The sequence below is a fragment of the Curcuma longa genome, unplaced genomic scaffold (assembly GCF_044706935.1).
Source record: "Curcuma longa cultivar G26 ecotype Majalengka, Jawa Barat unplaced genomic scaffold, ITB_CL_G26_1.1 contig_28401, whole genome shotgun sequence".
In the NCBI taxonomy this organism is placed as follows: domain Eukaryota; kingdom Viridiplantae; phylum Streptophyta; class Magnoliopsida; order Zingiberales; family Zingiberaceae; genus Curcuma; species Curcuma longa.
Window position 1 is genome coordinate 1 of NW_027433699.1, and position 11133 is coordinate 11133.

Here is an 11133-nt window from a genome sequence, read left to right on the forward strand (position 1 = left end):
TTTTACAGGTTACTCATAATCATAACAGAGGTCATCAGTGAATGATAAGCTCTGTGTCCCATAATTTTGATATGAAATTCAAGTATGAATATTTGGGCAATGTTCGAGCCAACATAAATTAATACATTTGCTATGCCAATTAGTATTGGAGTGGAATAATTAAGAAATAATGACAAGAACTAAACACAATGCCAATGGGTGTTCATAAAACAAAAATATAGCAGGGTAAATGAAGCAGTATACTTTCAAAAGTTAACCATTGTACTACCTTTGGCTCAGCATGTGATTGTCTTCTCCTGAAAAAAGTGAGAGCATATGTTAGTTGGAATAGTTGTTGGAATGCTTTTATTATTTATGTCTTAGAAAATTCGGGAGTAAACTATTTGGTCAAAGCCTTACAACCGAAAATGCAGTACAAAACATGATAAAAATAAATGAGAAAAGAACAAAGAGCATTGTCATCCACACTCTGTCAAGTAATTTCTGAGAATATAAAGGCAAGCAGCAATCAATCATTAAAATGTATAACTACATGGTCTGGTAGCAATATGGATAATGGGAGACAACAGTTGGACACAAAATTGATAAAAGTGGGCATCATAAACACGACCTGTAAGTTGATGGCATAATATACGATCCTTGACTGTGATGAAAGCAAATGCCATTCTTGTGATTTGAATAAATCTTAATATGATTATTATAATTTGAAACAAAATTTTAACATATTCCTTCCATTTTAAATGATTAAACATTTCCCAACTTGATCATTTATGTCGACTAAAGGCTATAATAAACTTATTCAATTCTCAGCTAAATTTCATGGATCTCATCATAGGTTTTATGTAACAGAAAATAAATTTCTTAATAGAAAATGGCTAGACCTGTGTGGTGAAAAGTCCAAGTCGTCATCCTCAGCAGATTCATAATTGGCATGATCTTGTGCAATCTTTTTGGAATATCCTTCATCCCAGTAAAGCCTTTCCCAATTCTCCCTAAGCTCTCGATATAACTCCATATATTTTTTACACCAAGGTTCATGCTCCTGTAAGTTTACAGAACTTTCAGCCTTCATTATTATACCTTAGATGTTTATTCTCTGTTTGCTGATAGGATAGATATCTAACAGTGAATTAGGCAAAAGTATACATCATTTTATTCAAATTCAAACACTGGAAAGTTAGTATTAATGCAAGCCTGTATGATTTATAATAACAACAATTACAAAGTTCATAACTTAGTGAAAGCTTATGACCACAAATTAGTTCTTAAGTGACTCACTTTAAAAAAAATTAAGATAACAATTGTCAAGAAAAATAATATTAACTTTGAAAATAAACATTATACACATTAAGATGGCTATAGGCACACAAACTTGTAAACGATAGTGTCTTATTATAATAAGTAAGATCCTTTATATAGCCTATAAATTTCAAAATTTTGTTTTTGCAACATCAATTATTATGTTTTACAAGCTATATGAAACATTCGTAAATGGGATAAAAGACCCAATCAAATTACTTATTCGATTCGAAATTAGTTTTTGATCTTCTCTAAAATAAATTATTTTCCATTAGTTTCTCCAAAAGATTTTATATAGCAACGAACAGAAGATATTACTGGACACAAGAAGAATTCCAAAGATTTTACTAAATGGATTTCGAGAGTTGAACGATTTCTTCTCCTACACAAAGGACTAGGTAGAGAAAGCATCTTTGCATCTCAAAGGAGAAGCTTTGTGATAATATCAATCACTTGAGTCATGCCATGCCATGCCATGCGTATGCATCATGGAAGAAATTTATTGATATCTTCTCACCCGTGTTATCCCTTCAATGTGAGAATGGAGATAAGTAGTTGCCAAAAGTCAACAAATCACTTCAGTAGAAGTAGAAGAGTACCATAATCACTTTCTTCAACTCTTTAACTAAACTCACGGTTGCTCAAAGCGATAATTATTGAAAGACTTCATCTTGACATTCAAAAATAGGTTAAGATATACCATCTTTGCACCATAAAAGTTACATTATCCTTTGCACGAGTACAAGAAGAAAAGATTATGGAAAAAGATAGAGAAATAAGAAAGTTGTGAGTGATCCATTGCCCAAACTAATTCATGGTAATACAATTTTTAAGTACAATCAAAAACAATACTAGTGGATGAGATAAAGGAACAACATCAACAAAATAACTATAAGGGTGATCCATATGGGGATCTACACTTTGATAGTGGTCAAAAGAATTCATCTATCACAATTATAGCAACACATGTATTTAAAGTCATTGCATTAAAGTCTTTTTTTGAGCTTCTATCATCTATAATAATCTCTACTTCCATCATTCAAGAAAAACAAGGAACAACACCTTGTCTAAAATTCACAATGCGTCACACATCCACTTTAATGAGTACATCAAATGTAATTTCTTCCAATATTCCAAAAGGCTTGGCAACAACCATGAATTGCTACATCCAAAAAGAAGACCTAGTCCCTTGGAGTGATGCTACCAAACTGATTTCCACTCAAAAAATCATGCCATAAGACATCTCAACACATTAGTCACCGCTCAATAAAGGTATAACGTGGAATGTTCTTTTGTCCTACCTTAATGATGACTCAATGCAAGATAAAGTGAAGGAAAAATTAATGCAAAAGATACTTTCATAACTTCTCAAGAAGGACCTAATACAATATACCTCATGATCCAAAGAATTTTAGGCAAAACCATATGGGCTTAAGGAAGAATCATAGACGGATACTTGTCCATCATAATTTTACCAAAAGAAGGCCTCAATTGATCTACAATAAAAACGATTATCCCTGAGAACATGATTGTTATGAAGGATGGCAGAATAATACAATCTCAAAAAAGATTTATCCAAATTAATCCTTCAATTTGAATTATTTAATTTTATTATCTCTAGCATAGGCCATTAGTCAAATAAGTAAATTTCACGATTTCCTTTCATTAGTTATAAGACTTATTATTACAAAGAATTAGTATTTTTATTGTTGATAAAATATTTTTATGTCTATAAATAAAGACATTACGTAGCCCTTTGACATTAAGCAACCAAGTTAATAAATCAAAGGTCTTTGGCTATTGGAGGTAGATCCCTCGAAGTGATCATCCAATTTCCTTCATTTTTTAAAAAATATTAATACCCCAAATAAAAATATTCAAACAACACATTTGACATATTATCTTTTAGAATAAAATTAGAATTAATTTTCTCTTTTCTATTAGAATAGGTTATTAATTTTTCTCTTTATATTAGAATAAGTCACTTGATTTGGTATTATTAATTTTCTTTTCTATTGGAATAAGTCGTTAGAATTGTTATTAATTTTATACTAAAAGGGCATTCTTACATGCCTATATAAAGTGAAATTATGTACCCTTTTGAGACAAGTAATATGATCGATTTGATTATTGGAGATCGATTCCCTCAAAGCGATCATCCCATCCTCTTAGTCTCTACTTTTCTCTGATTCCCTATGAGATAGGACTTGGATTCCTACCAAATTAGTATAAGAGCGAGGTTCTTTACCATCATCAATTCATTATATTCCTTGGAGTCATCAACAACATGAGCCTAAATCTCCCACTTACAATTTTATTTGAAAAGGCTTGCTTTGCATTTTTTCTTATTTGTTTATTTCTATTATAATTTTTTTATTCTATTTGAAAAAAATATTATTAAAAAATGCTTATTAGAAGATTTCGTATAGTAACACATTAGAGATCCTACGAGACAAAAAATAAATTCCCTTATTGGAAAAGTAGAGATCCTATCGGATTTATTTGGGAAGCCGAAAGATTTTTCCTCCTACGCAACACTCCAAATGATTCCAACGGTGGCGTTAGCTTCTTTGCATTTGGAAGGGGAGGCTCTTCGATGGTATCAAATATTCAAGTTCTATCATGGATTTGCAAGATGGGAGGAGTTTGTAGATGTTCTTCTCACTCGTTTCACCCCTCAAGCAGATGAGGAGTTATCCAAAATTCAACGGATCATGATAATAGCAAAATTTTCTCCAACTCCAAATCATAATCATTTTCTCCAACTCTTTAACCAAATTTGTGATTAGTCCAGGGATTGAAATCTTGAGTCGTTTCGCTTGAAACTGACAAGAATTTTTATTCCACCAGCGGACCAGCACCGGCACAGCGTTACGGTCGGGATGAGGCATCAACCGAGTCCGACGATGCCTCTAGAGGCATCGTGTGGTCCGACGACACCTCCGAAGTTGTCGGGCAAGCAGTGCGAGCCCCGGTCGTGCTACCCGCGCGTGCCCCGTCGCGGTCGCGTACGAATTTTTTTAAAACTTAGGATTTAAACATTAAATTTTAATAATCAACTCTTAGTTATAGTTGAAATAATTTAAATATGCTTAATTAAAATATCTTAAAATTATCTATTATTTTTTAAAAATTTTATTTTTAAATATTTAGATTAACTTTTTTATTTTTAATTAATATATTTTATATTTTAAAAATACCGAAACTATATCAGCACGACACAACACGATACAGTACCAAAACTCTATTGTTCCAGTCCAGGACCAAAACCTCGGCACAGCTCGATATTTTAAACTTTATTAGTCAAAGTGAAAATTGATAAACACTTTTATTGAAGGACTTCATCCTAACAACCCAAAAGAGGTTAAAACGTACTATTCTCATACTGTAAAAGTTGTATTATCCTTTGCATGATTGCAAGAAGAGAAAATTAATGATGATGCGCGAAAAAATAATAAGTGGCACCAAAATCATCAATGTACGCAAAAGAGAATATTAATAGTTGAACCAATGGAGGACTCGAAGGAAGAAGATGATCTCAATGGAGGTGACATAAAAGAAAGTGCCTATGAAGTACAAAGATGATACTATGGCAAAATCAATTCATGCCTTAGAAGGGTTACAACCTCCACAACAAGATAGGTATAAAGGTGATTCATAAGAAAATCTAAACTTTGATAGTTATAAAAAGAATTCAACTATCACCATCATTGCAACATATATAATTGAAGTCACAACATCTACAACAATCTCAACTTCCATTGTTCAAGAGAACAAAGCAATAATACCTCCCCATCATCAACAACATCAGATATGACATGGAGTATTCTTTCATCATAACTCGATGAGGACTCGACGCGATGCTAAGCGAAGGGAAAGAAAGTATTGACATGCTCATAAACTTTCAACGAAGACCCAAGACAATACACTTCATTATCAAAGGAATTTTTCGAACTTAAGAAAGAATCATAAAAGGTCATTTGTCTTTATCAAAAGGAGATCTCAATTTGTGCACAATAAAAAGACATTTTATGCAAATCATTGAAAGAAAAAGATCAACCTTAAGGACAAGGTTGTTTTGAAGGATGGTGGAATGATATAATCCCGAAGTAAAAATATTCAAACAACCCCTTCGACATATTATCTTTTATAATAAATCATTAGAATTAATTTTCTCTTTTCTATTAGAATAGATTATTAATTTTCTCTTTTTATTTGAATAAGTCATTTGATTTGGTATTATTAATTTTTCTTTTTTATTAGAATAAGTCATTAGAATTATTATTAATTTTGTATTGATAAGGTATTCTTACATGTCTATATAAATACATTATGTATGATAGGAACCCATGTCCTATCTCGTAGGGAATTGAAGACAAGGGATGGGATGATCACTTTGAGAGAATCGACTTTCAATAATAATCATTAAAGCAATTTGATTATTTAATTTAAGTGTTTTATTGCTTGTCTCAAAAGATTACATAATATCTCCATATATAGGCATACAATAATGTCTTGTCAATATAAAATTATTAATAAATATAATGACCTATTCTAATATTTTGAAAGGGTAAATAATAATGAATCTAGTAACCTATTCTAAATTATAATATTTTGAAAGAGGAAACTAATAACAAATCTAATAGCCTATTCTAAAGGATAATATTTTCAAGGGGTTATTTGAATATGTCTATTTAGGGATCATATCATTTCACTATCCTTCAGATAAACCTTGTCCTCAAGGTTGATCTTTTTCTTCTTTTTTCCGATGCTTTGCATAAAATGTCTTCTTATTCCGATGATGCTCATAAACCTCCTTATGATGAAGTTATGATAGACAAATAACCTTTTATGAATCTTTCTCGAGTTGAAAAATTTCTTTGATGATGTGTTATTGTGTTGGGTCTTCATTGAAGGTTTATGAGCATGCCAATACTTTCTTTTCCTTTTCTTAGCTACATCAGGTCCTCATCAAGTTATGGCAAAAAATACGTCATGCAATGTTTGATGTTGTCAATGACAATGTATTATTTCTCTGTTCTCTTGAAGAATGAAAGTAGAGATTGTTGTACATGTACTGACTTTAATATGGGTGTCACGACGATGAATTCTTCTTATCACTATCAAAGTTCTAACTCCTTATGTAAGTTGTCCTTATAACTATCTTGTTGTTCGTTCTTTTGCTTTATCTCTTTCATTAATATTTTTCCAATTGCACTTTAGACTTCATTGTATTATCATAAATTATTTCAGATAGTGAATTGCTCGCAACTTTGTTATTTCTCCTTTCTTTTTCAAAGATCTTTTCTTCTTCCAATTGTGCGAAAGATAATGCATCACTAGTTTAGTTAAAGAGTTGAAGAAAATGATTATGATATTCTGCTACTATCATGGTCAATTGAATTGTGGATAACTCATCATCTGTATTCGCATACTCTTGAGAGGTGAAACAAGTGAGAAGACCATCTACAAACTCTTCCCGTGATGCAGAACTAAGGCATGACTCGAATAATTGATACCATTAGAGAGCCTCCCCTTCCAAATGTATAGAAGTTATCTCCACCTTGGAATTATCTACTATGTTGTGTAGAATAAAAATCTTTCAGCTTTCGAAATTCATCTAGCAGGGTCTCTACTTCTCCAACAATGGAATTCATCTTCATAGGATCTCCAATTTGTGATAATATGAAATCTTCCTACCATTGTGTTAAAATTGACCATGCATTTGTTTTTTTTTTTTTATTATTTTTTTGTTCTCCTAATAGAAATAAACAAACAAAAAAATATAATAGAAATTGGTGATGATAAAGAACCTTGCTTTGCTACCAAGTTAATAGGAACCCATGTCCTATCTCATAGGGAATTAGAGAAAGAGGATAGGATGATTACTTCGAAGGGACCGACCAATAATGATCACTTCTAGAGGATCAACCTCAAATGATCAAAGTAATTTGATTATTTAATTGAATCACTTTATTGCTTATATCAAAAGATTACATAATATCTCCATATATAGGCATACAAAAATGTTTTGTCAATATAAAAAATATTAATAAATATAATGACCTATTCTAATATTTTAAAAGGCTAAATAATAATAAATCTAATGACCTATTCTAAATTACAATATTTTGAAAGAGGAAATTAATAACAAATCTAATATTCTATTCTAAAGGATAATATTTTGAAAGATTTATTTGAATACATCTATTTGGGATCGTATCAATGTACCACAAGTAATACGATTAATTAATCAAATCAGTTTGATCATTAGAGGCTGGTGATCATCTCATCCTCTTATTCTCATCCTTTTCTCCAGATAGGACACGGATTCCTACCAATTATTTTCTCTAATTTCCTAGGAGGTAATATGCCAGACGTGAGACGGGACTGTTTCTTTTCTTTTTCTTCTTGCTTTTAAGTAGTCGATGATATAGCACTATGAAGGTGGGAAGGAAAAATTGTACCGTGTCTTTGAGAACGAGGCGGGTGCTGCGCATGAACTGCTCGCGCATCTGCTTGCGGCGTTTGTTGGGGAGGTTATCTCTGGGGATGACAAATCGCTCCCTGTGGGGAACGTGCTCGCCGACCTCATGCATCTCACCGTCCACCGTCCACCACTCCGACTTGCCCTCCGTTTTCTTGTTTGGCAGCGATCGGCCGCGAGGAGAGGGGCCGTGAGCCCACCGCACCTGCTGATGTCGGAGAAGGTAGGGGGCCGCCGCGAGGAGCGACTGCTGCCGGACGATGCGTCGTGACATTGAGAAGCAGAGGCACGAGCGGATCGGAGATACGAGAAAAACCCTAACTGTTGGTCGAATAGTTAGTCTGCTTTCAGTTCTCGACTCCCCTTCGCCTTGTTTACGACCGTTGATAATAGAGGAGGTGGAAATTGATTAGTCCCCTGAGTCGCACCAATCTTTACATGTTCAAATTTATCTCATAAATTAATTGAATAATTAATCAAGCTGATAAAATACTTATTAAATTTTGATTATTTATTTTTGAGCTATATCCTTAGGTTGGTTTGATTGTTTAAAAAAATTATTTTTAATTTTTTTATTGGTTATTTTTTATAAATTTATTTATTTATTTTAAATAATATATATTTATTTATATGTTTGATAAAAAAAATTTATTGATCAATATAATTTACTTATGAATATTATTGGTGAATATTATTCACAATAGTTCATAAATTATCTTCACAAATATTAATATTCTAGACTTATAGTATTTAAATTTATTCATTTAGTCTAATAAATTATTTAAATTTATTTATTTTTATTTATCTTGTGCATATCAAATTAATATAAATAAATTTTTACTAAGTCCGACACTCAATTTGTTAACAAATATTTGTTTCATTTACACCTCTTGCATAGCCCTCGTTGTCACCACCTAACACCTCGCTCAACCTTATAATTGATTGTGTATGACCTCATCACTCCTTGTAGAGCTGTCAAATGGGTCAACCCATGGCGGGGCGGGCTAACCCATGGCGGGCCCATCATATGGCGGAGCGGGGAGGGGCGGGCCGACACACCAACTTAGCGGGTTGGGAAATCTCCAACCCAACCCAACTTAAGGTGGGCTGCGGGTTAGGCGGGCCAACCCGCGGGCCTATTAAAAAATTAAAAAATATTAAAAATTTTAAGTTAGAATTATAATTTAAATTGACTAAGTTGAAATTTTTAAGTTTGAATTATAATTTTTAAACTTGAATTGTAATTTAAATGGATCGAACCTATTAATTCATCGAGTTTTCTACTTTAATTTTAAAATTTAAAATAAATAAATAAACTTTCTCAACCCGCGGGCCAACCCAATCCCACCGTGGGCCAATCCACGCGGGTCGCAGGCCTAAGCGGGCCAACCCATATGAACCCATCTTAAAATGGGTTGATAAAATTTCAACCTAACCCGCTTAAATTACTTGGCGGGGCAGGTCAACCTGACGGGCCTAACCCAACTTGACGGCTATAGCTCCTTGCCTTGCTCCTCCTGCATCAACCATCACTAACACACTATATGTCAGGTGGAGGTGTTGAGGAAGATGAACAAGAATTGAATATTATGGTTTCAAGGCACGAAATCAATCGCTATCCTTAGAGAGATATTCGCCCCCACACGTAGTTACTATGGGTTGATGATGATACTCCCCCAGGATACAATGAAACATCTATGAATTTCTTATCTAGCAATAACAAGAAATTCTCACACTCTTGAACTTTTAAAGAACTCTTTAGAACTCACACAATACACTAAGTAGAAGATGAATTCATTAGCTTATAATGGAGGATATTTATAGATACAATGGTACATACCCTTTCATGAAACATGAAGAGTTGTATCTATTCATTGTGCACCATTTCATTATGCACTCTTTCCATGAAATGTAAAGAGTTGCATCTCTTAATTATGCACTTTTTCTTATTCAAATGAAATAAATAAATAATAATATTTATTCACTTTAATATATATTATAAAATATACTTCAATCCCCCACTATTTTACAAATTATACATATTTATGTATAAAAAATATATCACAAGGATTAAATATTCCTTTAGTGTAATTTTAAAGATTCTAACAGAGTAATAAGTGTCTATTTGATTAAACTTATACTCTTTGTGTTAGTACCAAAAAATCACACACATAAACTGTACCTCTTCAAGTTCAAGAATTTATTAAATTTAAGTACTTTTATGGTCCTGTGCTCATCCTGATTTCATGAATATTTATGAGAATAAAACCTCTAAAATTCTCAATCGAAGCGGTACCACTTCTATATTCACATAGGTGGAATCTTTTGATAAGTAATATTATCAATCCATTAAGAGTATTAACTCACCCTCATAATTATATATGACACTAAATCCTATATCTTAGTGCTCTAATTGTTAAATAATTTGTTGTTACCCATTAAACTTTGAAACTAGTGTTCTACTAAAATAAGGTTGGATTCCCATTATTTAACAATTATAAGTTTTAATCCCATTTTAGCAGTAATCTCCTTGACTTTATCCCTTGACAAACCTTTAGTTAGTGGGTTTGCTAAATTCCCTTGGGATTTTACATATATGATGATGACTATATCATCTCCTATTAATTGCCTCACATACTCATGTCTCAAGTTTATATGTCTAGACTTTCCATTATAAACCTTGTTATGTGCTCGAGACATGGTTGATTCACTATCACAGAAGATCGAAATGGCAGCGATTGGTTGTGGCCATAACTCTATATCATATAACAAATTCCTAAGTCATTCCGCTTCTTTGCCAATAACTGATAAAGCTATAAATTCAGCCTCTATAGCAGAATGTGAAATACATGTTTGTTTCTTTGAGGCTCAACTTATTGCTCCACCACCTATGGTGAAAATCCATAGCACATAGTCGTATAAAGACTTAACAAGTTTACAAACTAGCATCGGAATAACCTATGTTGTATTAGAAGGTTATTCTTGGATACCTGTTTTAAGTCGTACAAAGACTTAACAAGTTTATAAACTAGCATCCATAGCACCACCTATGATGTATTAGAAGGTTATTCTTGGATACCTGTTTTAAGCCATATAAAGACTTAACAAATTTACAAACTTTCTTTTCATTTTTGGGTAACACATAGCCTTCCAATTGTTCCATATAAATTTCTTCATTAAGATCTCCATTAAGAAAAGTCGTTTTAACATCCATTTGATGCACATGAAGCTTGTCAATGCACATTAGTTGTAAGCTATCCATATATGTTTAAGGGTAGCTTACAACTAAGTGACTAATTTTTATTTGTCCGGATCATGCACTTAATATGTCGGCTCAAAGGAAGACA

General features: G+C 32.5%; 1 protein-coding gene across 1 annotated transcript; it reads right to left on the bottom strand.

Moving 5' to 3' along the window:
- Positions 1–140: 140 nt before the first annotated feature.
- LOC141819233 (uncharacterized) lies at positions 141–8161 on the bottom strand. Its single transcript, XM_074706574.1, has 3 exons — positions 7767–8161; positions 882–1042; positions 141–296 (listed from the first exon to the last, which is right to left on the bottom strand). Exons 1-3 carry the CDS (start codon positions 8058–8060, stop codon positions 203–205), a joined length of 549 nt encoding a protein of 182 aa, XP_074562675.1. The 5' UTR covers positions 8061–8161; the 3' UTR covers positions 141–202.
- Between the last annotated feature and the right edge of the window lie 2972 nt (positions 8162–11133).